This window comes from Salmo trutta, chromosome 1 (genome assembly GCF_901001165.1).
Source record: "Salmo trutta chromosome 1, fSalTru1.1, whole genome shotgun sequence".
Classification (NCBI taxonomy): Eukaryota; Metazoa; Chordata; class Actinopteri; order Salmoniformes; family Salmonidae; genus Salmo; species Salmo trutta.
Window position 1 is genome coordinate 65,719,146 of NC_042957.1, and position 27,930 is coordinate 65,747,075.

General features: G+C 44.0%; 1 protein-coding gene across 2 annotated transcripts; it reads left to right on the top strand.

Moving 5' to 3' along the window:
* LOC115205459 (TBC1 domain family member 16) lies at positions 1-27,240 on the top strand. Of its 2 annotated transcripts, none has more exons than XM_029771456.1 (13): positions 1-224; positions 4,904-5,110; positions 6,442-6,604; positions 6,879-7,199; positions 15,735-15,929; positions 16,280-16,427; positions 16,693-16,857; positions 17,207-17,355; positions 19,998-20,132; positions 22,694-22,880; positions 23,044-23,223; positions 23,564-23,710; positions 24,510-27,240. In XM_029771456.1, exons 2-13 carry the CDS (start codon positions 4,936-4,938, stop codon positions 24,780-24,782), a joined length of 2,238 nt encoding a protein of 745 aa, XP_029627316.1. In that variant the 5' UTR covers positions 1-224; positions 4,904-4,935; the 3' UTR covers positions 24,783-27,240. The 2 variants fall into 2 exon arrangements, with proteins under 2 accessions (XP_029627316.1, XP_029627325.1); XM_029771465.1 differs by lacking the exon at positions 1-224 and adding an exon at positions 260-1,583.
* The last annotated feature ends 690 nt before the right edge of the window (positions 27,241-27,930 follow it).

Sequence of the window (27,930 nt, forward strand, 5' to 3'; positions counted from 1 at the left end):
AGCCTTTATCCAGTCTGCCATCCCGGAAGCGGAGGAATTTGGGGGTTGGGTTAGAGAAACATAGCAGCTCCGCGTGCGGTAGAGAAAGACCGCACGGATACAAACACGCACACCGCGTAACAAAATACCGAAGACGTGACCTCAAACTACACGGATACAACCACCAGAAACATCGCTTCGGAATGGATAAGCGGAAAAGACAGTAGTCTCGGGTGGAACAGAGGGTGAGAAAGCAAAGACCGCATCGCCTGTGTTTTTGAGTGTGCATTTATTTATTAAGTCCTCCGCTCGCACAGGTGTACACCGATGACCGAGAAGGAACCAAACGACCTCGTTTATTATGGATAAGGTTATGGTGTTTGTAGCCTACACGACCCCTTATTTCCTAGGCTAGGCTATTCCTTTGGCGAACTATACGGGTTGGTCGGGATGTGCACTGCATGTGATGGGGAGAAATTTGAGGACATAGGCCAGCCAGCTAGACTAAAATATGTATTCGTGATGGTAGGCTTAACTACGAATAAAATCCCTGCCCGGCCAAACCGATAGCAATGTTGGAGAGGCAGGAGAAGGACCGGGCCCGTGAAAAAATAATGCTGCGGCAGTGAGAATCCCGCTGTTCCATCCTCCTGTCAAATGGATGTTTCCTGTCATTGAAACAACGTGTCAATAGTTGATGTAGCCTCGTCATCACGGACGGCACGCCACTCTTCAGGATACTTCTCTGTTACTATGTCGCGTTGGCTATTGATAGCCTAAAGCTATCATTTCCATATGGCTATCTCATTGACTTCATATCTATCTGTTTATAGCCATTACAGGGTCAAATTCTAGGCCTATGCCTTGTGAATGTGATTTGGGAAGGTGGGCCAAGCCAACCATTTTCAGCTCCCATTCGAGTTGTCTCACCTAGGCTACTTCTATTCAAGCTCTACTTTACTAGGTCAAATGTAAACAGAATACTTATTGCTCTGTCTGTGTCTGATACATAGTCTATTGACTTTTTGCTCATGGAAGTGAGTCAGCCTGAGGGATTGCAACTCACTGAGAGTGCTTGTGGTTATTTAAAGTCTTTGCTGCCCCCCAGGCAGTGGTTTTGGTGTCACAATCCAGATGAACGGGAGAGGCAGTTAATTATGGAAGCCTCCTCTATTCAAATGTCAGCAGCCTGACAAGTTTGTTAGCGTGGCCCGGAGGTGAACTTGGACCCACTGATCTGAGGCACTGGAATCCTCTGCGTTTATAGTCATTGAGGCTGGCAGGACACAGTGGGATACTGTACTGATACACTCGCTCTGTAATCTCGTTGGGGAACGTTTAGTTGTCTCAGAAAATCCTTAGGACTGTTTTGTTTGAAGTTTTTCTGAACAAAACAACTCCATACAGCAAGGCAGAAGGAGATGAATACTAAATGAGATGAATGGCTACAGAAAAAATGATGACCGACTGCAGACTTCACACTCACAGGAGAGTAACACGTTCTTTGGAAAGATGTCTCCATGTTGGAATGCTACAGTAGGACCAGTGTGAGGTGACAGAGGCTAAAGTGGAGGAGACAAGGCAATGTGTGAACACACACTGAGGTGATGACAGCATGGAAGAAGGAGAGAGCATTGTGCTATATCAGTCAGGCTCCCTGCTTAGTCACATGCTGAATATGGAATCATATCACACTCTGACCTCTTCTCGCCCTGCTGCTATCATACCCACCAGAATAACCTCAGGCTATGGATACACACAGAGAACTGCTTATAGCTGTTTTACCACCAAATAACCTCTAACTTCCCTGTTTTGGTGGAGATCTCCACTGTCTATCAACTGGTTAGGGGTAGCTGTTGTCTGGGGTGACCAGAAGGAGAAAAATGGACTATGAAATGTAGCTTTAATCTGCTGAGGTATGGCTGGAAGGTCCAGGGGGGTATGGTTGACACTGAACACCTGGTATAGTGAGTTCAGCCTAGTTTACTACTGCTCATTTGCAAGTGGATTCAATGGATTGGCTTTGTTCTGTAAGCAGTTACCATGCAAATGTTCATGTGAGCAGCTCAGCGCTATGGCCAGAGTGGTTTTAGGATGGTTGAAGTACTGAAGTATAGTGTGTACATGCAGTGTTCTAAGAAAGGTAGCCGAAGAGAGAAACATAATCATTGTAAAGTGTTACCCGGCCAAATGAGTACATTTGTTGCATTCCTAGGAACCTCACTCACTCTCCCTAGCCTGGTACCCGGTCTGTTTGTGCTGTCCTGCCAACTCCTATGATCATTGTCAGTCCAAAGACCATAGCAATTGGCAAGACGGCACAAACATATCTGGGACCAGGCTACAGTACATCCTCACTGGCCTTGCCCGGATTCCGGGGTAGAAGACTTCCTGTCCGAGTCCTGATAAGCCAGTAGGGTGAAGTTACCCCTAGATGCTGATCTTGTGTCAGTTTTGCATTTACCCCACAAATGGTTAAGGTTAGGATTGGGAGAGGGGAAGCTGATCCTAAATCTTTACCGAGGGGAAACATCACCCTGGAGCCCTGTTAACAGGAAGTCGTGGGGCATAGAGTTAATCAGAGGAGGTAAACATGGCTACCTCCCAAATGGCACTCTATTCTCTATGTAGCGCAGTACTTTCTACCTCTGCACATAGGGCTCTGGACTAAAGTAGTGCACCATATAGGGGATAGGGTGCCATTTGGGTCACAGATCATGACTCAGGGTTCTGAGGAAGAGGGAACATTCCACACATTCAGGAGTAGTGGGGCCCTGGGAATGTAGCCGATGTCATAGACTGTAGTGATAGGGAACTAGGCCACATTATCATAGGGTCGCACAGAGGAACTTACACATTATGGAGTAACACTGATATGCCAGTAGCACTGATATGCCAGTAGCGATAGTGGCCAATTCCAGTCATAGCAGAAAGGTTGACTGGAGTGAACAGCAAAATGATTTTGTTTACAGTCCTAGTGTAGTCTCTTTCATCAGCTGCTGTGAAAGCTATGAGTCTGGCATGTGAGACCAGTCATAGTGTAGTCTCTTTCATCAGCCGCTGTGAAAGCTATGAGTCTGGCATGTGAGACCAGTCATAGTGTAGTCTCTTTCATCAGCTGCTGTGAAAGCTATGAGTCTGGCATGTGAGACCAGTCATAGTGTAGTCTCTTTCATCAGCTGCTGTGAAAGCTATGAGTCTGGCATGTGAGACCAGTCATAGTGCACAGTTGTGTGACATGTTGAGAATAGCCATAGATGCTGACATCTGTTAGCTCTGTGTGTGTTTATTCAAGGTGGGGGACACACTTGCACACACACGCCTACACTAACTGAGCCAAGTGTCTGAGTCAAGATAGTGTTTTCCTATGCCACGTCAACTAACTGTGAATTTTTATTGCATGCCAGGGTTGACTTGTTGGGGTAAGAACACACTAATACTATACAAACATCAGTGTAACTTGAGTATAAATGTCTGTCACTGCCTTTAAATGAAATCTCAAACTGTAAAAGAGTTAGCTTTGCCATGTATGATTGTATAACGATTATATACGTTGTCTTCAGAAGGTATTCACACCCCTCGATTTGTTGTTATAGCCTGAAATTAAAAATGAATAAAATAATATTTTTCACACCTATCTACACACAATAATAATGACAAAGTGAGAACATGTTTTTAGAAATGTTAGGACATTTTAAGAGCTTTGCACACCTGGATTGTACAATATTTGCACATTATTCTTTAAAAAATTCTCCAAGCTCTGTCAAGTTGGTTGTTGATCATTGCTAGACAGCCATTTTCAAGTCTTGCCATAGATTTTGAAGTAGATTTGAGTCAAAACTGTAACTAGGCCACATTGAAACGTTCAATGTCGTCTTGATAAGCAACTGCAGTGTATATTTGGCCTTGTGTTTTAGGTCTTTGTCCTGCTGAAAAGTGAAGTGTCTGTTGGAAAGCAGACTGAACCAGGTTTTCCTCTAGGATCTTGCCTGTGCTTAGCTCTATTTGTTTCAAGATTCTCTGGTCTGATGAAACCAAGATTGAACTCTTTGGCCTGAATGTCAAGCATCATGTCTGGAGGGAACCTGGCACCATCCCTACGGTGAAGCATGGTGATGGCAGCATCATGCTGTGGAGATGTTTTTCAGTGGCTGGGACTGGGAGGCTAGTTTGGAAGGAGGGAAAGATGAACGGAGCAAAGTACACAGAGATCCTTGATGAAAACCTGCTCAGGACCTCCAACTGGGGCAAGGGTTCACCATCCAACAGGACAACGACCTTAAGCGTACAGCCAAAACAACGCATGGGAGAATCTCCCCTAATATCAGTGTGTCAAGATTGTAGCGTCATACCCAAGAAGAATCGAGGCTGTAATCGCTGCCAAAGGTGCTTCAACGAAGTACTTAGTAAAGAGTCTGAATACTTATGTAAATCAAATTGTATTTGTCACATACACATGTTTAGCAGATGTTATTGTGGGTGTAGCGAAATGCTTGTGTTTCTAGCTCCAACAGTGCAGTAAAATCTAACAATTCACAACAATACACACAATACGCACAACCTAAAAGTAAAATAATGGAATTAAGGAATATATAAATGTGATATTTCAGTTTTTAATTTTAATAAATTAGCTAACATTTATAAACTGTTTTTGCTTTGTCATTATGGGGTATTGTGCATAGATTCATGAGGGGGGGAAAAAACGATTTAATACATTTTAGAATAAGGCTGTAACGTAACAAAATGGAGAAAAAGTCAAGGGGTCTGAATACTTTCCGAAGGCACTGTATATATGATTTGTTCATTTGAATAGGCAAATGTCGTACTGTAAAACACTAGTGCCCCATGTCCTCCATTCTGACCTGATTCTGTCTCTCTCCATCCCTGTCCCCCTCTCTCACCTTTCCCCCTCCCCCCACTCCAGAGGATGGGCGCAGAGTCCTGGTGTCGGTGTAGATGTCTCTCGGTCGGCTCTTGCGACGCGCCTCCTCCAAGGCCTCGGACCTCCTGACCTTTAACCCAGGGTCGGCGGGGTCGCGGAACAGCTTGGACGGAGAGATCATCTTCTCCAAGAACAATGTGTGTGTGCACCCTGCCGAGCCTCTGCCGGGCCTGCCCGAACACCACCCAGGTACAGTATATAGCTGTCTAGGAGTCCCCTACATAAGGGTCCTATTCATTAGGGCACACTGTAGCGAACGTCTTTGCAACGGAGAAGAGCATTTCTTATCGGACAAGTTCAGGCAGTCCCTTCCTGTTTCAGTCCATTTTCTTGCATTTGGTGCCTAATACATACAACCCTGGGGTGTATTCAGTGAGCTGAACTATTCTGAACATCACAGACATGTAATGAATAGCACTAACACGATTCCCTATTCTACCTGACAATCATATTTGTTCTACACCATACATTTCTATCTGAATGTTCTGTAACATTACATCCTCCTGAACAGGCCCCAGCTATGACTATAGCGTTCACCTATTCCTCTGCTGTTGTTCTCTTCCCAGTGTGTCCTATAGTGTCTCTCTCTCTTTCCACCATGTACAGATGAACTCTCACCTGAGAGATATGAGACTGTATGGTTCATTATCTCTCGTCTCTGCATCTCCTTGTTTGTTCATGAGTCAGATCTTAACTTCTTTTCAGGTTATTTCCTCTTTGTCTCACTTGTTTTGTGTCATACCTAGTAATGTTTCCACGTACAGTATGCCACTGCTTTGTCTCACTTGTTTAGTGTCATACCTAGTAATGTTTCCACGTACAGTATGCCACTGCTTTGTCTCACTTGTTTAGTGTCATACCTAGTAATGTTTCCACGTACAGTATGCCACTGCTTTGTCTCACTTGTTTAGTGTCATACCTAGTAATGTTTCCACGTACAGTATGCCACTGCTTTGTCTCACTTGTTTAGTGTCATACCTAGTAATGTTTCCACGTACAGTATGCCACTGCTTTGTCTCACTTGTTTAGTGTCATACCTAGTAATGTTTCCACGTACAGTATGCCACTGCTTTGCCACCTCTTCCATCATGGTATGGTATGTTAGCTATGGACAGTATGTTTGTGTACCAACTTATTAAGGTTATAGATGTCTAATCTATTATAGTTCTCAGGCCAAAATCTTTTTCCCATGAACCAGAAGTCAGATAGATAGATATACCAAATCTGGAGTCAATCTATCTATCTGACTTCTGGTTCATGGGAAGAAGGTTTTGTCCTCAGGAGAACTGACTTGGTTCAGGGATCCTTTTATCTTATAGTGTGATCTTCTCAGGTGACTTCGGTGCTTGTGTTTTCTTGTGTGTGTGTCCTCTCTTTCTCAACCTGTCTCCAATCCTCTGATGATATGATCTCATCAGGGTGAGTGTGTGTGTGTTTTGTGTTCTTGTCCACATGTCTGTGTTCCTGTGTGTTTGCGGCCATGTTTCTCCATCTCTCTCATGACTCCCTTCTCTCCTCAGGGTACCTGTGTGTGCACATGGAGAAGGATGAGAGCCTGGGAACCACTCTGATCCTAACCTGGGTTCCCAACTCCCGCATCCAGAAACAGGACGAGGAGGCCCTGCGTTACATCACCCCAGAGAGCTCACCTGTCCGCAGGAACGCTCGGCGCAGGCCCCGCAGGTAGAGTGGGGAGAGGGGAACGTAATGGACTTCTGTAGGTGGTGATATTGCAATAACTGGTGTTATCGTGAAAACGGCTTGTATCGCCGTAACAGGTTTTATTGCAGTAACTAGTTTTATTGTGATAACTGCTTGTATCCTGACAACTGAGCCTGAACTTTTGTAATATAGCTGAACACTGTTTCAGGATGGTGTTTAATTTCCATCTGTTCGAATTTCATCCTCCGAAAAAACCTATTTTACGGTAACACTGTAATGTTAACCCTACCTGCAGGCCCCACTCCCGACACCCTCCCGCCCAGGAGGAAGATGAGGACCGGGAGGAGGAGGAGAGGATCGGGAGCGGAACTGGGAATGGAGGGGGCCTGGGTCTGGAGGCCAGCATAGAGCCCCCTCCTCCCCAGCAGCAGCAGCCCCAGTCTGGGGGGGATGAGGGGGATGAGGGGTCCTGTGAGCTGTCGGCTGACGAGGTGAGCAGGGACAGCACCATGGGCTCGGACTCGGACACCACCTTCTCCTCACCCTTCTGCCTGTCGCCCGTCAGCGAGTCCCTCTTTGAGAGCAGCGGCTCTGTGTTCCTGGACAACGAGAGCAGGTGAGCTGGGAGGGGATGGGTTTGTGTGTGTGGATAATACAGACCTTGGTTCAAATTGTAATTTTAAATCATTTCGGATACTTTATCAGGGCTTGATTGAGTTTGCATGTTGTCATTTAACCAATAGAAAAAGTCGGGCTAATGCAAATACTAAAAGTATTTGAAAAATTTCAGTATTTGAATGCAGGTCTGTTATGTGTACGTATTTGTTTGTGACTTGTGTTAGACATAGATACGAATAGGGTGTTTTGGTGGGAAAAATGAAAGTTATTGTCAGTTGGATTTGTGTGAATTATCTATGCGAGGTAGCTATTGATATGCAGGGCACAAATGGAGCTGTAGTTTCCATGGTATTTATAATTTATGTATGTATTGAATCCAGTCTCTGTCAGTTCAGACGCTGAATATTGATGTCTTATCTCGCAGTGGAGACATTGAAATAGTTTAAGCATATAAGCACATGACAGAAATGCTTTTCCAATTATTTGGGTAGAGAAGCATCCAACTTGTTAAATACATATTTGAAACTGACTGCGAGAATGCAAACAAGAACCTGCAACCCATTTGCGTAAATATCCTATGCTTATTTTAGCTAACTGCCAATTTGATCGTTTCCCCACCACTTTATAAAAGAGTTTAAAAAAGAGAGCGAGAGAGAGTAGCAACAGTTGTCGGTGTTTAAAGGCTGTAACCTTGAATAATGTTGAACCCACACTCCAGATGCCAGTTTCTCATCTCACAAGATAGAATTTCTCACCAGATTGAGGTAGTTGTAATAGGCCAAACCTACCACATGGTGGAGCCACAGAGAAGAGGATAAGTGTACGCTTACTGTCAATGGGGGAGGTTCACACTTCACACAGCATTTTTTAAATTAAACCTTTATTTAACCAGGCAAGTCTGTAAATAAGAATTTATTCTTAAGTATTACTGCCTACCATGGCTGGATGTGTGCACTCTGTAGGGAGAGAAAGGGCTGTTAAAGCAGATAATTACAAGGTTATGGTAATATCCAGTAGATTCAGGTTCTTATTGGCAACATGGGCCAAAACACACACATTGTCCTTAGCTAAATCAATCCAATTAAAGCAGCTTAGTTAGCAGTTAGCAGTTAGCACACACATTCATTATGTGGTCCATGCAGGAATTCTACCGACAGCCTTGGTGTTGCCAACACTCTGCTCCAACCAACTAAACCATCTGGACTAAACCACGATCATGTTGCTGTACTGACCTTATGGCCATTCTCCTTTATACATCCCTCAGAGGTCGTTTCCACACAGAGGTATTTGGCCAGAAACACAGCCCAGGATGAGGGAGTTTGAAGTGTGTGTGTGTGTTGTCAGTCTATTTAACACTGTAAGTGCAGTTAGTGTGTGACTTGGCAGCTTTCTCTTGCACTGCCTCTAACCTTTTCTTCCTCTCCCTCCCTTTCGCTTTTTTTCTTTCTTTCACTCACTCACTCTCTTTCTCTCTCTTTCTCTCTCTTTCTCTCTTTATCCTTCGCCAATGTTTCTTTTTAACCCAATCTCTATTTTTTTCTCCCTGTACTTCCTCTCCCCCTCTTCACTCACTCCCTCCCTGGGTCTGTGTGAAACGCTCTTTGATTCCTCCCCGCTCCTGGAGTTGTTGTGCTGGGCTGTGTGTCAACTGGGTGGATTAGAGGAATGGAGAGTGGTCTGGTCCGGGCCTACAGGCAGCAGCAACCCCTCTGGAACAGCACAGCTCTCAGCTTTAATTCACACTGTTAAGGGGCCTGGGACTGGAAACATGTCACTAGGAATCATGCAGAGAGAAATAACCTGTGTGTAAGGAAGTGAGTGGGGAGAGGGAGAAAGAGAGAGTGTGTAAGAAAGCGAGAGAGTACATTATGTTGGTGTGTGGGAGAGCCTGTGTATTGTAACGTGTGTGTGTGTGTGTGCATGCATACTTGTTCACAATGCTATTATTGTTTCACACTTTTGAAACTCTCATCTATATGGTTAAGCTATTAGTTACTCCAGTACAGCATCTATATGGCTTCCGGTACAGCATCTATATGGCTTCCGGTACAGCATCTATATGGCTTCCGGTACAGCATCTATATGGCTTCCGGTACAGCATCTATATGGCTTCCGGTACAGCATCTATATGGCTTCCGGTACAGCATCTATATGGCTTCCGGTACAGCATCTATATGGCTTCCGGTACAGCATCTATATGGCTTCCGGTACAGCATCTACAGTTGAAGTCAGAAGTTTACATACACTTAGGTTGGAGTCATTAAAACTCGTTTTTCAACCACTCCACAAATTTCTTGTTAGCAAACTATAGTTTTGTCAAGTCGGTTAGGACATCTACTTTGTGCATGACACAAGTAATTTTTCCAACAATTGTTTACAGACAGATTATTTCACTTATAATTCACTGTATCACAATTCCAGTGGGTCAGAAGTTTACATACACTAAGTTGACTGTGCCTTTAAGCAGCTTGGAAAATTCCAGAAAATGATGTCATGGCTTTAGAAGCTTCTGATAGGCTAATTGACATCATTTGAGTCAATTGGAGGTGTACATGTGGATGTATTTTAAGGCCTACCTTCAAACACAGTGCCTCTTTGCTTGACATCATGGGAAAATCAAAAGAAATCAGCCAAGACCTCAGAAAATAAATTGTAGACCTCCACAAGTCTGGTTCATCCTTGAGAGCAATTTCCAAACGCTTGAAGGTACCACGTTCATCTGTACAAACAATAGTACGCAAGTATAAACACCATGGGACCACGCAGCCGTCATACCGCTCAGGAAGGAGATGCGTTCTGTCTCCTAGAGATGAACGTACTTTGGTGCGAAAAGTGAAAATCAATCCCAGAACAACAGCAAAGGACCTTGTGAAGATGCTGGAGGAAACCGGTACAAAAATATCTATATCCACAGTAAAACGTGTCCTATATTGACATAACCTGAAAGGCCTCTCAGCAAGGAAGAAGCCACTGCTTCAAAACTGCCATAAAAAAGCCAGACTACGGTTTGCAACTGCACATGGGGACAAAGATTGTACTTTTTGGAGAAATGTCCTCTGATCTGCTGAAACAAAAATAGAACTGTTTGGCCATAATGGGGAGGCTTGCAAGCCAACGAACACCATCCCAACCGTGAAGCACGGGGGTGGCAGCATCATCTTGTGGGGGTGCTTTGCTGCAGGAGGGACTGGTGCATTTTACAAAATGGATGGCATCATGAGACAGGAAAATTATGTGGATATTTTGAAGCAACAACTCAAGACATCAGTCAGAAAGTTAAAGCTTGGTCGCAAATGGGTCTTCCAAATGGACACTGACCCCAAGCATACTTCCAAAGTTGTGGCAAAATGGCTTAAGGACGACAACAGTCAAGATATTGGAGTGGCCATCACAACACCCTGACCTTTATCCCATAGAAAATGTGTGGGCAGAACTGAAAAAGTGTGTGCGAGCAAGGAGGCCGTCAAACCTGACTCAGTTACACCAGCTCTATCAGGGGGAATGGGCCAAAATTCACCCAACGTATTGTGGGAAGCTTGTGGAAGGCTACCCGAAACATTTGATCCAAGTTAAACAATTTAAAAGCAATGCTACCAAATACTAATTGAGTGTATGTAAACTTCTGACCCACTGGGAATGTGATGAAATAAATAAAAGCTGAAATAAACAATTCTTTCTCCTATTATTCTGACATTTCACATTCTTAAAATAAAGTTGTGATCCTAACTGACCTAAAACAGGGAATTTTTACTAGGATTAAATGTCAGGAATTGTGAAACTGAGTTTAAATGTATTTGGCTAAGGTGTATGTAAACTTCCTTCAACAGTATATGGCTCCAGTACAGCATCTATATGGCTCCAGTACAGTATTCTAAACCACTGAATGTAGTGCGTCTGTAGGACAAAATTGCTATTATTTTTCTTTGTTTAAAATGTTTAAATTCATAATGTTTCTCAAGTATTTTGCTGCCCTGTACAATTGTTAGAATCCTAAACATAGGTAATTCAATTGTAGTGAATTTCCATGCAAATGTACAGTAATACATTTATATAACATAAAACCTATTTTTAGCTCTCCTCTTCTCCCTGCCCTCCCCAGAGTTTTGATTAGATGTTTTTATACTAAACAAAAATATGAACGCAACATGTAAAGTGTTGGTCCCCTGTTTCATGAGCTGAAATATAAGATCTCAGAAATTTTCCATACAAACAAAAAGCGTTTTTCTCTCAAATGTTGTGCACGAATTTGTTTACATCCCTGTTAGTGAGCATTTCTCCTTTGTCAAGATAATCCATCCACCTGATAGGTCTGGCATATCAAGAAGCTGATTAAACAGCTAGATCATTACACAGGTGCACCTTATGCTGGGGACATTTCTTTTCTTCACAAAACACAACTCCACAGATGTTTTGAGGGAGCATGCAATTGGCATGCTGACTGCAGGAATGTCCATCAGAGCTGTTGCTAGATAATTGAATGTGTATTTCTCTACCATAAGCCGCCTCCAACATTGTTTTAGAGGATTTGGCAGAGCCCAACCGGCTTCATAATCGCAGACCACGTGTAACCATGCCAGCCCAGGATCTCCACATCTGGCTTCTTCACCTGCGGGATCGTCTGAGACCAGCCACGCAGACAGCTGATGAAACTGTGGATTTGCACAACTGAAGAATTTCTGTACAAACTGTCAGAAACCGTCTCAGGGAAGCTCATCTGCGTGCTGGTCATCCTCACCAGGGGCTTGACCTGACTGCAGTTCACCAACGTCAAGGGGCAAATTCTCACCTTCGATGGCCACTGGCATGCTGGAGAAGTGTGCTCTTCATGGATTAATCCCAGTTTCAACTGTAACGGTCAGATGGCGTCGTGTGGGCGAGTGGTTTGCTGATGTCAACGTTGTGAACTGAGTGTCCCATGGTGGGGTTATGGTATGGGCAGACATAAGCTATGAACGAACACAATTACATTTTAACAATGCCAATTTTGAATGCACAGAGATACCATGACGAGATCCTGAGGCCCATTGTCGTGCCATTCATCTGCCGCCATCACCTCATGTTTCAGCATGATTATTTACTGCCCCATGTCACAAGGATCTATACACAATTCCTGGAAGCTGAAAATGTTCCAGTTCTTCCATGGTCTACATACTCACCAGACATGTCACACACTGAGCATGTTTGGGATGCTCTGGATCTATGTGTTTTTACAGTGTGTTCCAATATCCAGCAACTTCGCACAGCCATTGAGGAGTGGGACAACATTCCACAGGCCACAATCAACAGCCTGATCAACTCTATGCGAAGGAGATGTGTCGCACTGCGTGAAGCAAATGGTGGTCACACCAGATACTGACTGGTTTTCTGATCCACGCCCCTACATTTTCTTGAAGGTATCTGTGACCAACGGATGCATTTCTGTAGTCCCAGTAATGTGAAATCCATAGATTAGGGCCTTATGAATTTGTTTCAATTGACTGATTTCCTCATATGAACTGTAATTCAGTAAAACCGTTGAAATTGTTGCGTATTTGTGTATTTAATTCAGATCCCCATTAGCTGTTGAAAAAGCAGCAGCCACACAACATAGAACATGACAACATGCAGAACACTAATAGATAAGAACACTAATAGATAAGAACACTAATGTAAAGCTACATTTAAAACATCTAAAGAAAACTGTGTTAGTGTGTGTCTCTTCACAGTCCACGTTGTTCCTTCAGGTGTTTCATATTTCTTGCCTGAGTTACCATGTAGTCATTTTCCCAGCCTCTGTTCTTACTTGGGGACTGGGTTTTTGAGCTGTGATAACTGGCTGAAAAGACAATTTGGTACTTTCAACACATAAATATTTCTTACAACGATCGACAGTGATTCAGTCAATCTCTCGTCCACTCTGAGCCAGGAGCGACTGATAAGCATATTATTGACATTGGCCCTCCATGTACATTTGAGGGCCAGACGTGCTGCTCTGTTCTGTGCCAGCTGCAGCTTTTCTAGGTATTTTTTTTGCCGCACCATTACCGTACAACTGTTTGGTTGCATGTGGTGTAAAAAAAATCAGAGCATCTCTTTATCACAGACAGACCTCTCCCCATCTTTACAACAATGCCTTCAATATGCTTTGCCCTTGACAGTTTACAATCTAATAGAACACCAAGAAGTGTAGTCTCTTCTACATGCTCGACAGCCACATTATTCATTGAGTTTAGGGACTACACTCAATGAATAATGGGGGTTTAGCCCCAGGCTCTGGTTCTCAGGGTGACGCCAGAGCTCTGTCCCTAGGGTAGAGCATCACGTAGGTGGGGAGCTTGTAGCTCCCCTGATGAGGGACATGCCATTAAAACAGCTTTTCCATCAAAACATGCTGTTGACATATACTGAGTGTACTAAACATTAAGAACACCTTCCTAATATTGAGTTTTATGCCCTCAGAACTACTTTTTGCCCTCAGAACAGGCTCAATTTGTCGGGGCATGGACTCTACAAGGTGTTGAAAGCATTCCACAGGGATGCTGGTCCATGTTGACTCCAATGCTTCCCACAGTTGTCAAATTGGCTGGATGTCATTTGGGTGGTGGACCATTCTTGATGCCCACCAGAAACTGTTGTGCATGAAAAAGCCAGCACCTTTTCAGTTCTTGGCACTTAAATCGTTTGTCTTGTGCATTCACCCTCTGAATGCCACACATACACAATCCATGTCTCAATTGTCTCCAGAGCTTGAAAATCCTTCTTTTAACCTGTCTCTTTCCGTTCATCTACAATGATTGTTGTGGATTTAACAAGTGGCATCAATAAGGGGTCATAGCGTTCACCTAGGTTCAGTCTGTCATGGAAAGAGCAGGTGTTACTAATGCTTTGTCCACTCAGTGCATAGTCTGTGTATAACACTCTATACATAGGCTATAGTGTAGTCGCTATAGAGAACAGCATCAGCTATTAGTGTGAACATTTAGCATTAGCTAATTGAGATCCACTGATGAGGTAGATGGCATTTAAAACCTCTCTGTAAGCACCCACTGTTATGTTAGCGTAAGCTATCTTCGCTTCATTGATTAAGTAGACCCCATTTAAAACAGGTCCGTGTTCAACACCTTCTGCTGATGCTGATTAGTTAACTGGAAAGACCAGAGACAGTTAGCTTAGCAATATCTCTGACAGTTACAGTAGTTAGCATGTAGCGCAGTTTAAATATTCCTTTGAGACAATGTTTTAATCAATCAAATGTTGCCAGGTTTTATTCAAGCAGACCATTAAGTGTGAGACTTTTGGTTTCTGTATGTTCTCTCAGCACCTCAATGTAATACAATAGGCCTATGACTCAGACCTGGGTTCAAATACTTAAAAAAAGAATTTCAAATGCTTCTGCCGGGCTTGATTGAGATTTCCTGTTGCAATGGAACCGGTAGAAAAGTCCCAAATCTGCAAAGCCCACTCACCTGGCACTCCGGACAGGCTAAAGCAAAGGCTCAAAATATTAGAAAGATTTCAAATAGTATTTGAACCCAGGTTTGCTATAACTAGGTTTATATTGAGGCAGACAGAATCTCCCCACTTCTCTGTGCTGTAGTGTCCCAGAACTGGGACCTTGTTCATGATTTGAAACATGATCCAGTGAATCTGACCAATGAGGGGAGACCTTGCTGTCTCGATGGATCTCACATTATATTCCCATATACAGGTATGTGACAACCCGAGACATGATCAATTCACAACCATTGATTTAGTTTGAAAGTGACCAGCTCTGGCTCCTCTCATGGGACCAATAGGCTGTTTGTATTTATTATGGACTTAGAGAAATACTGTTCCATCAGCATACAAGGAAACAGTATTTAAATGTAAATGTTTTTCCATATTTTTGACTTGTGTTTACTGGCCCCATTTGCAATTAATACATCACTGTGCTTCTCAGGTCTGGCTCTCCGAGACGTGTCTTGGGGTGTGTTTTGGTTGTTAATTGTTTGATTTACCCCCTTACCCAGTTGTGTGTTTGTGTGTGTGTGTGTGTGTTAACGCAGTAGAGGAACCCCCAGCTCGGGTTACAGTGCCGGGAAAAACCAGTGGCCGTGGGGGAATGACTGGGGAAATTGGAAGGCAGACGCTGTGATTTGTGTGTGTGTGTGTGTGTGCACAGTTTCTGTTGTATGCACTGTGTGTGTGTGACGTGCGTGGTTCCCCCCTGCGCAGTAACCGCCATGCATTCTTCTCATTCTCTGTCCCATGGTCTAAGCCAGAACAATCCCAGGACATTAAACAAGGGACCACAACAGGGCAGTAAATAGACTCCTGATATTCAACACTAGTTACAGGCAGTACATAGCCCTCTGGACCCTGTTTGCCATATCTATTGCTTATGTGTTGTTAGAATTACATCTGTGTGCAATGCAATCATTCTCCAAAATCATGGTCCCATCAGTTTCCCTTAGATGCTGATCTAAGGTCTGTTTTAATTTGGCCAGTAATAGTTGTGGGTGTAAGTTAATCTGATCCTATAACCAACTTAACTTCTCCCCCCTCATTTTCTCAGGGAGCTGTGCGACGAGTCCATGACCCATTCGGCTAGCTCCGCCTCCAGCCTGGACAGCCACGCTCCCTCTGAGAACAACAGCCAATCACAGGGCATGCGGTGGGAGGAACAGCAGAAGGTGCTGGCGTTGGAGCAGCTGGGGGGAGTGTTCCGGGTCGACCTGGGTCACATGAGGTCGCTCCGCCTCTTCTTCAGGTCAGCCAGGGGTCATGATGTCTGGATATTTTATGACCTCAGGAACTTTACTCTCATAACAACTCACCTGCGTACAGTTGTGGTGTTTGACCTGTGAGGGTAAAGGGGAGGATTATCATTGTCCAACTCAAACGATTACAAAAATGAAAAAGTCACTTCAGAAAGTGGACCTCTATGTATGTGTAAAAAAAAAGACTATTTGACAATCCAGGAAGTGTTTCTGAAATTCTTCTCCAACTGAGAGTTTGCTGTATATGTTATAAGCCATGTTTTAGCAGTGCAGGAACATTGTATGTGTATTTCTTTCAGCCAGTGTTTCTGTATGTTTGAATGGTATGTTGTGATTCCAGTGATGAGGCGTGTAACAGTGGTCAGCTGGTGATCGCCAGCAGAGAGAGCCAGTATAAGGTCCTCCACTTCCACCACGCAGGTCTGGACAAGCTGGCTGAGGTCTTCCAACAGTGGAAGTGCTGCAGAGAGACCCAGCTCAAAGACCAGGTGAGACATGTTAGCATTGGGGCTAGATATCATGTTCCTACAGTGTTAGCATTGTGGCTAGATACCATCTTACTTCGGCGTTATTATTGTGGCTAGATAACATGTCATTTCAGTGTTAGGATTGTGGTTAGATACCATGTTATTTCAGTGTTAGCATAATGGCTAGTTCCTTTATCTCTCGTTCTCCGCCCCACACCCATCTGTCTCGCTCTCTCTCTGCCCCCCACCTATCGATCTTGCTCTTTCTCCTCCCTCTCTCTTCCAGGTAGTGGATGAGAAGTCATGTATGCAGTTCTCCATCCGGAGGCCCACCCTGCCGTCCGCTGAGACCCACCCAGAGGAACGTCTGTACCGCCGCCTGGACGTCACCACCTGGCTCCGACACCTCAACCACAACGGACAGGTGGAGGAGGAGTACAAGCTACGCAAGGTGAGTGTGTAGCTGGGATAAGACCTTGGAAGACTGACAGACATGCTTACATTTGTATACGATCATGTGTCTCTCGATTATGCATGGGAATATTTGGGAACAGATTTCTTAAATAGAAATTACATGGAGCTGATTTCCTGGTGTTTTTAGTCTTATGTCAAACAATGGAAATGCAAAAAAATATTTTTTTTTAAATAAAATTCTGGTGGGCCAAATAAAACCACCTGCAGCACTAATTCGGCCAATGGGCCACCAGTTGGGGAACCCTGGTGTAGTTACTGTAGCTGATATTGTTGAATTCTAGACTTCTACTACCCAGGCTGATCATGTCCTCTCTGTCCCGCCTCAGGCCATCTTCTTTGGGGGCATTGACCCTTCCATCCGCGGGGAGGTGTGGCCCTTCTTACTGCACTACTACAGCTGTGACTCCTCCTCCCAGGAGAGAGAGGCCTGGAGACTGCAGAAACGCTCCGAGTACCACCACATCCAGCAGAGGAGGTAGGTGGCTGGGGGTTTACTATAACTAATGGCTCTCCATCCAGCAGAGGAGGTAGGTGGCTGGGGGTTTACTATAACTAATGGCTCTCCATCCAGCAGAGGAGGTAGGTGGCTGGGGGTTTACTATAACTAATGGTTCTCCATCCAGCAGAGGAGGTAGGTGGCTGGGGGTTTACTATAACTAATGGCTCTCCATCCAGCAGAGGAGGTAGGTGGCTGGGGGTTTACTATAACGAATGGCTCTCCATCCAGCAGAGGAGGTAGGTGGCTGGGGGTTTACTATAACTAATGGTTCTCCATCCAGCAGAGGAGGTAGGTGGCTGGGGGTTTACTATAACTAATGGCTCTCCATCCAGCAGAGGAGGTAGGTGGCTGGGGGTTTACTATAACTAATGGTTCTCCATCCAGCAGAGGAGGTAGGTGGCTGGGGGTTTACTATAACTAATGGCTCTCCATCCAGCAGAGGAGGTAGGTGGCTGGGGGTTTACTATAACTAATGGTTCTCCATCCAGCAGAGTAGGTAGGTGGCTGGGGGTTTACTATAACTAATGGCTCTCCATCCAGCAGAGGAGGTAGGTGGCTGGGGGTTTACTATAACTAATGGCTCTCCATCCAGCAGAGGAGGTAGGTGGCTGGGGGTTTACTATAACTAATGGCTCTCCATCCAGCAGAGGAGGTAGGTGGCTGGGGGTTTACTATAACTAATGGCTCTCCATCCAGCAGAGGAGGTAGGTGGCTGGGGGTTTACTATAACTAATGGCTCTCCATCCAGCAGAGGAGCAGAGGAGGAATAAGGTGGCACCAAGCCATATCCTGCTGTTTCACACACACACACACACCTTGTGGTTACACTTTGCAAATGGAGCAATCAATAGACACAATTACAGAATGTGTTATGGGAGTGCTGGGTGTAAATTAACAGACCTCCTGGGTAAAAACATGTAATCACTGATCAAATCATATTCTCATATTCTATCAATATGATGACTACAGCTCGATACACATGCACGCACGCACACACGCACGCACACACGCACGCACGCACACACGCACCACACACGCACTAAAAGAGAGTAAAGGGTGCAACCAGTCACAGTTTATTTTAACCTCCCAGCGTTACTTGTCTGTCCCTAATCCTCTTTTTTCAATACATTTACATTTGACATTTGAGTCATTTAGCAGACGCTTGTCCAGAGCGACTTACAGGAGCGATTAGGGTTAAGTGCCTTGATCAAGGGCACATTGGCAGATGTTTCACCTAGTTGGCTTGGATATTCGAACCAGCGACCTTTTTGGTTAATGGCCGTACGCTCTTAACCGCTAGGCCTCCTAAGCTTCCACACAGTGTGCATGTGTGCGCAAGTGTGTGTGCACGAGTGCACAGAATTGATATGATAATTGGCCGGTCTTCAGCGGAATGGCATATTAACCTTTAGAATACATCAGAAGATGTAATCCAAACCAGCCAATTAGACGCTCTATTCCTCCTGTGATGTGATGAGGCTGATGGAAAAACACTTGACTGAGCCTCCAGGGGCCATTGGCTCATCATTAAGACCCTGGAACTACAGTCTCTGCCTTCTAAAGGTGGTGGCACTGGTACCACTCTACTTAAAGCCTGCAGATATAATGCATTATGATGCAGGTATCAGATTAGACTTGTCATGAACATGTATGACACCCTTATAATCATCTGTTTGTGATCCTGACTAAAGACCAGCCACTGTTAATGAAATAATTGAGTTCTATATGGAAATATAACATTAGATTATTTATATAAGTCACATTTTGAAGAATCAATTATTGCTTGTTTGATTTGATGTTCTGTGCTGTAGCCAGTACTATTGAAGATGTTAAACATGGATGATCCTGCTGGAGAGGAGAGAGATGTCAATATATACCTGTTCTGAACAAACACCAGAGGAGGAGAGGGGTGTGGAGAGTTGATTCAGTTTGCTCGTCTATTTTCTACAAGGTCTGATGTCTCTGTGGTCTTACATGTTAATGTTGAGTTACACGATTAGGGGATTCTGGTAGCAGACCAGGTACAGCTGCTGACAGTTCTCCAGAAAGGGAAGAAGAGAGAGCGAGAGGCATGGAGGGAGAGAGGGGACAAGGGACTGGGAGAGAGGGGACAAGGGACTGGGAGAGAGGGATCAAGGGACTGGGAGAGAGGGGACAAGGGACTGGGAGAGAGGGATCAAGGGACTGGGAGAGAGAAGGAGTGAGGGAGGAGACGCCGAGGGAGAGGCAGACAAACACAGACCCAGAAAGTAAACAGTTGTGTGAAGTTGCATCAGGCCTAGTGTTATTGTTCCTGGCGGGGCTCAATGGAAAACAAATAGTGTTAATTAAATCCCCTCTGCTCTGCTCGTTAGGGTAGGGGTCAGGTCCTCAGTGTCCAGGTTCTCAGCCAGAGAGTGATGGGAGGGGGTTAGGGTTAGATCATAGGTTGTTTCAGTGGTTTACAGTGCCCCAACATCCTCACCCTACCCTTTTTCTGACATCCTATCAAGGGTTAAATGAAGTAAATTTTTGAAGTTGAGTAACTGCCTTTCAGTTTGGTTGACATTAGTGCATAGCCCCAGTATTTAACCCAGTTTAAAACCCTTCCTCCCTGTGTCTGTCCCTGCCATCCCCAGGTTGTCTATGAGTCCTGAGGAGCACAGTGACTTCTGGAGGAAGGTTCAGTTCACCGTGGACAAGGACGTGGTGAGAACAGACCGCAGCAACCACTTCTTCAGGGGAGAGAACAACCCCAATGTGGAGATCATGAGGTCAGGACAGATGGTTCTGTCTGGGCATTTCCCTCTTTTCTCTCTATTCTCTTACCCACTCTCTTCTCTGCTGTCATTATTTTTCTTTCATTCTTACACTTTCTCTCCTCTACCGCTCCTCTTTCCTCTCATCTCCATATCCTTTCCTCTGTCTTTATTCTATATTTCACTCTCTCCTCTACCGCTCCTCTTTCCTCTCATCTCTATCCATATCCTTTCCTCTGTCTTTATTCTATATTTCACTCTCTCCTCTACCGCTCCTCTTTCCTCTCATCTCCATATCCTTTCCTCTGTCTTTATTCTATATTTCACTCTCTCCTCTACCACTCCTCTTTCCTCTCATCTCCATATCCTTTCCTCTGTCTTTATTCTATATTTCACTCTCTCCTCTACCACTCCTCTTTCCTCTCATCTCCATATCCTTTCCTCTGTCTTTATTCTATATTTCACTCTCTCCTCTACCACTCCTCTTTCCTCTCATCTCCATATCCTTTCCTCTGTCTTTATTCTATATTTCACTCTCTCCTCTACCACTCCTCTTTCCTCTCATCTCCATATCCTTTCCTCTGTCTTTATTCTATATTTCACTCTCTCCTCTCTTACCACTCTTCCCCCCTTTCTTCCTCACCTTTTCAATTTCTCATCTTTCCTATCCCATAGTCCAGTGCATAGGAGGTAATATCGTACATGAATATCATATTCTGAACCCTGGGGGAAACTAGCTAATGACTTTCATGCTTTATTGACTCCCAGTAAGTTGTTAGAGTGCTAGTTCTGATGCATACTTACAGCTAATAGCTTCCTAAATGAGGAGCTAAAGGCTTTCAAAACCAGGCTGTTTAAGTGACTCTCATGGCTGGATCTCAGTATTGGTGAAAGTAACTGGGTCAAGTAGAGTAGAGGTGGGGGAGGTTAGAACTCTCATGTATTATTATGGCCCAATATTATCTCACCACTTTCCATATTTGTCTTATTCATTCGCTTACTCTGTTTTAATGCCATAGTGTTAATTAGCTTTAAGTTCCTCTGTGTCCACATCACTAAGGAATGATCATGGTCCACACACTCCAACACAGTCGTGAAGGCACAACAACACCTCTTCCCCCTCAGGAGGCTGAAAAGATTTGGCAGGGACCCTCGGATCGTTATAAAGTTCTACAGCTGCACCATTGAGAGCATCTTGACTGGCTGCATCACCTCTTGGTTTGGCAACTGCTTGGCATCTGACCGCAAGGCTCTACAGAGGGTAGTGTGTACGGCCCAGTACATCACTGGGGCCAAGCTTCCTGCCATTAAGGACCTCTATACCAGGCGGTGTCAAAGGAAGGCCCTAACAATTGTCAGACTCCAGCCACCCTAGTCATAGACTGTTCTCTCTGATACCGCACGGCAAGCTGTACGGATGCACCAAGTCTGGAACCAACAGGACCCTGAACAGCTACTATCCCCAAGCCATTAGACTGTTAAATAATTAGTCTGGGTGGCTATTGGTTAACTATCTGCAGTGACCCTTTTTGCCTTAACTTTTTTGACTCATCACATACACTGCTGTTACTGTTTATTATCTATCCTGTTACCTAGTCACTTTATCCCTACCTATATATACATACACTGTTGTTACTGTTTATTATCTATCCTGTTACCTAGTCACTTTATCCCTACCTATATGTACATATCTACCTCAATAACCTCGTACCCCTGCACATCAACTCAGTACTGGTACCTCGTATATATAGCCAAGCTATCATTACTCATTGTGTATTTATTCCATGGTTATTATTTTTCTATTTCCACATTTACCTCTCTGAATAGTTGGGATGAGAAGTAAGCATTTCACTGTTGGTCTACACCTGTTTACAAAGCATGTGGAAAATACAATTTGATTTAATGTAAATTGATTGTTTTAACGACAGTGTCTAAACATCTATATGACCTGTTGGTTAGTGTGATGGGTCTGTATGACTTTGTATGTATGACTTAGTATGAGGTAATATGTGTAACTTAGTATGAGGTAATATGTATAACTTAGTATGAGGTAATATGTATAACTTAGTATGAGGTAATATGTGTAACTTAGTATGAGGTAATATGTGTAACTTAGTATGAGGTAATATGTGTAACTTAGTATGAGGTAATATGTGTAACTTAGTATGAGGTAATATGTGTAATATGTGTAACTTAGTATGAGGTAATATGTGTAACTTAGTATGAGGTAATATGTGTAACTTAGTATGAGGTAATATGTGTAACTTAGTATGAGGTAATATGTGTAACTTAGTATGAGGTAATATGTGTAACTTAGTATGAGGTAATATGTGTAACTTAGTATGAGGTAATATGTGTAACTTAGTATGAGGTAATATGTGTAACTTAGTATGAGGTAATATGTGTAACTTAGTATGAGGTAATATGTGTAATATGTGTAACTTAGTATGAGGTAATATGTGTAACTTAGTATGAGGTAATATGTGTAACTTAGTATGAGGTAATATGTGTAACTTAGTTTGAGGCGACTATGATCTCTTGATATTGTCTGTGGTGGTGTTCCTCCATTCCTCCAGGTGTGTGCTGCTGAACTACGCGGTGTTCAACCCAGAGATGGGCTACTGCCAGGGCATGTCTGACCTGGTGGCCCCCCTGCTGACCGAGGTGCAGGACGAGAGTGACACGTTCTGGTGCTTCGTAGGGCTGATGGAGAACACCATCTTCATCAGCTCTCCCCGCGACGAAGACATGGAGAGACAACTGGTAAGGGGACAGAGGGAGGAAAAGTGTCTTTCTCTCTCTCTTTATTACACACACTTTTCTCTCTTCTCTCTCGCTATCTGTGATTCTCGTGTTTTATTGTGTGTGTGTGTGGCGTTACATTCATATCCACATCAGTGCCCTAACCATCTCTCCCCCGTTCCAGATGTACCTGAGGGAGCTGTTGCGTCTGATGCTTCCCCGGTTCCACCAGCACCTGACCCAGCTGGGGGAGGACGGGCTCCAGCTGCTCTTCTGTCACCGCTGGATCCTGCTCTGCTTCAAACGGGAGTTCCCCGACACAGAGGCCCTGCGTATGTGGGAGGCCTGCTGGGCACACTACCAGGTACGCAACTTTACATCAGCATACGCACAGCAACATGTTGTACATGGCATTGGTGTACACAGAGCAATATCAAACACAACATTGGCATACATACACCAATATCAAACACAACATTGGCATACATACACCAATATCAAACAATGTGTGTATTAACAACGGTGTGTAACAGTGTTAGGAGTTTCTAGCCTGGTATAGGTATAACCATCATTCATACTACACACTAGTTATGGAGATTAGAGTTGGATGTAGACACAACCACACACACAAACTGTACTGTAGGCAGGCTCTCCACAGTCCAGTATAAATGTACTTTGTCAATAACACGCTGTCGCTCCCTCAGACGGACTACTTCCATCTGTTCGCGTGTGTGGCCATCATCGTGCTGTACGGTGATGACGTGACGGAGCAGCAGTTAGCCACCGACCAGATGTTGCTCCACTTCAGCAACCTCTCCATGCACATGAACGGGGAGCTGGTGCTGCGCAAGGTAACGCCAGCAGTTAGCCTTAGCATGACGATGCGCTACTCCATCCAAGGCTGGGCCACTTTACCTCATGCTATGCTAGGCTATACTAGCATTTTATGCAACGCTAGCATTTTACCCTCCAGTTAGCATGCTATGGTGGTTGTTTAATTGTTAACTCATCCCCTCAGTGTACACTCATCGACTGCGCCGAATGGATTTAAAGGAATGGCGTTTGTAATACAACAAAGCATAATAGTCCTTGTTGCTCCCCAGCCCTCAAGGAGTGTTGAAATACTTGCTGTGATCCTGCCATGTTGAGGATTTCTGAGTCATGGCCTGTAGTGTGTCTGTCTTCTCCTCATGTTTATGGATGCCATGTTAGTACTGCTGCTGCAGCAACAGCACATTTTAGCATGCAGGTGTTAGGACTGTTATAGAACCCCTATCAGATTTGATATCTCTGTCTGTGAACAGTTCAGCCCTATTTAGTTTAAATTAGATCACGTTAATTGATTTTGGCTGCGTTAGATCATGTTCTTCCACGTCTGAAGGAGCTATTGATTTAGTCAAATGTTATTCAAATCTCCATGATACTAAGTGTGATACTGTTAGCTGTTTTGCAAGTCTTGAGGATTAGCTGCCTTCTATTTCCTCCTTTCTATGTGTTTTCCTCATGTTTAACCTTTCTCTCATACACTGCCACTCCTCCAGTCCCTTGTTCTCTCACATGCTCTCTTTCTCTCCATTTCTTCTCTCCATTTCTTGACCCTCTCTTACGTTCTCTCTCTTCCTCTCTCTCTCCCACCCTTCCTACTATTAGGCCCGTAGTCTACTCTACCAGTTCCGTCTGTTACCCAGAATCCCGTGCAGCCTCCATGACCTGTGTAAGCTGTGTGGTCCAGGGATGTGGGACAGTCGCTACATCCCGGCCGTGGAGTGTTCCGGGGAGCACCCCGACTCCCAGAGCTGCCCCTATGGAGGCACAGCCACCCCCCAGCCCTCCCCGTCGCCCTCACCCAACCCCACCCCACTCCCCGAGGGCAAGAGAGGCTCCAAGACCAGAGACATCTTAATGTTTCGGAAGCAGTCCTGAGTTGAAATAGGGGGAGGGAGACAATGGTGCTAACTGTAACTGTTGAGTCGATCAGGAGTTGCAGTACCACTTTTCTGCCACTAGGATTCCCAACATACTGTATGTGCTTCTCTCTGATACTTCTCTTCACACTCTCCCACTTTTCACAATCCCCATCTTATTAAAGGGATTTTCCACCTGATCCTTTTGTCCGGTGTGACATGGAACACTGCCTTATAAGAATGTATATTTATTTGGAACATTCAGTACCACAGACACTTGGCACTACGGTTCCCATGAAGAAGAAGAAGCTGCTCTGCTATTGGAGGAGATTGGACAATCATCACTCTGTGTTGGACTGTAACCGTTCAGGGTCCACACTGTGGTCTAAGGTTGCTGGACTGGATTCAAGGTGACTCCAACGGTCAGATACTGACTTGAGGTGTGTTGTCGTACTTTGAACTCCATCAAAAGGTTTTCATATGCTCACAATGGAATGTTTGTGTGAATAATGGAATTATATATTATCTCAGCATATTGCAATCAGGCTGAAGCCTTTTAACACTACACACTTATAAACCTCCATCAACCAAGAGAGGCAAGTTGTCATTTCAACTGTCAGTAAGTTGAAATATTGTTACTTTTCAAATCATATATTTTTTCCGTTCCCTTCAAAGAGGGAGTGTGTGCATCTGTGGGTTTGCGATTACAATATTTAGCAATATAGTACGATTATATCCTTGCATGAGCAACCCTTTAAGTATAGAGGGCACAACTAGTTTAGCGAATAACACAAAGCCCAAAACAGAGGTATGTAGGAAACTTGTTGTGGAAACAGTTTTCTACAAACATCCTAATCAGATTCCTGTTCAGAAACCTGTTCATGTTTTCTCACATTATCAGATTCCTGTTCAGAAACCTGTTCATTTATTCTCACATTATCAGATGACACTGCCTGTCAGGCAGAAGGAAGGTGGGATTTCATTTATCTTTGATAAGAGGGGATATGAATAAATATGGCATCTATCAAAGCAATGGGGATTAAAAAATAAAAATGAGACTAGATGTAGAGTTAAAAAAATATGCAGTGATGGTTGTGGATATCACACCATTACTAGTCAGTGTACAGTTTGGTCAGCTAGCTACATATCGAATACGAGGCAGGATATTAGATAATGTGTTTGTAAGTTTACTTTAAGTTTGTTTTTGTTAAATAATGTCAGACAGGGAGGTTGTGTATACGCTCAACAGTGTTTTTGTTTTTTCATATCTAGAAACACATTGACCTCCACCTTGACCTCCAAGTGAATGAACACCACCATTGTTGTCACTGCACTAAACAATATTATAATTCATTTGATTTGTACAGCACAGCTTCAATCAAATACAATGAAATCTCAAGGTTCTTCACCTGCACCAACCAAGTGAATGTGTCCATATGAATGTATACACTTTGTTGCTTTCTGTTCTCTTGACTGTTTATTTCACGTGTGTGTGTGTGCAAACGGCAGTGACCTCCCAACATCTGGTAATGAGTTGGGGAGCAGCCACCAATAGGCCTCCACTGACTGATCTCAATTACACAACACATCACAGAGGGAGAGAGAACGAAAGGGGGAGAGCGGGCGAAAGAGAACCCGACCTGGTCCAAATACTATTTGAACTATTTTTCAATGGTTTATTTGTGGTTGAGTGAGCTTGCCTGGCTGAATAATGGGCCAATAGACTAGTCCAAAAAGGCAGGCAGACGACACCAAAAGCTTAAAGTATCTGAAAGATTTTAATGATTTAATTTGTATTTATTTCCCAGAGAACTATCAAGGCCTATCAAGTGAAGTGTTGAGATCTGCATGTTTCCTGTAATCTGTGAGTTCTCACGGTGGCGAGGGTTCTGGGGGTGGGTATTAGAGTGCCACTCCTGGGGGAAAAACATCTTCAAATTGCCACTAAAAGGTAACATTAGGATCTTCAAGCTGCTTCCCCTCTCTCTCCTGCTCAACATGCAGTCTCTGCAAATGACATTCATTACTGGCCCCTGCGTCCATTAGTCATCTGTGGCTGCTGCTCGCTGAAAAAGCCTGGAGATTTAGAAGATTGTACCAACCACTTTATAAAGGGCTAACCGATGGATGGTAACGTGATTTGGAAAATAATTGGGTGGCAAGGAGGCGTGTGTGTGTGTGTTTATTTACTTATCTCGATTCTTCACCTCTTTCCATGGACTGCTTATCTCACATGTTGAAACTGTTTCTACACGTGAGTCACTGTAACATGTCTTTGGGTTTAGCTCTATTTAAAAACTGTTTGTGACTGAGTTATCACTGAATGTACAGTTCTATAATAATACACAGGCCACTGAGGGCCTACTGTGGTCCTATACTGTAGTATAGCCAACACATGCAAGACTGGCTTTCACATGCTGGAGGGCCGTGGTGAAGGCAGAAACGTCGGTGATTTGAAATAAATGGTGTAAATGGAACTTTTATTTTTCACACTTTTCTCTCTGCATTCTGACCTTGAACTTAAGCATGAGGAAATGCATGTGCCAGCCAGCTATTCATTTGGGTGGAGATCACATAAATGACTGTCTGGCAGAGGTGTGTCTACAGATTCTCTACATGTATTCAGAACTTTCTGGCCTTCCCTAATAACTTCAACACCTTTATGCTATTTTTCCATGAAGTAGGATTTGTGATTATTCCCTAAACATGAATGTGTGTAAAACCACTGTTTTTAAATCTAATGGTGGGTTCTGAAATGGAGACAATTATCCACTGATTGTACAAAACATTAGGAACATGACTCAATTCGTTGGGGCATGGACTACAAGGTGTCAAGCCTTCCACAGGGATCCTGGCTTATGTTGACTCCAATGCTTACCACAGTTGTGTCAAGTTGGCTGGGTGTCCTTTGGGTGGTGGACCATTGTCGATACACACAGGAAGTGGTTGAGTGTGAAAAACACAGCAGTGTTGCAGTTCTTGACACACTCAAACGGTTGCCCTGGCAGCTACTACCATACCCTGTTCAAAGGCACTTAAATATTTTTTCTTGCCCATTCACCCCTCTGAATGGCACACATTACACATGTCCATGTCTCAATTGTCTCGATGGCTTAAACATCCTTATTTAACCTGTCTCCTCCCCTTCATCTACACTGATTGCAATG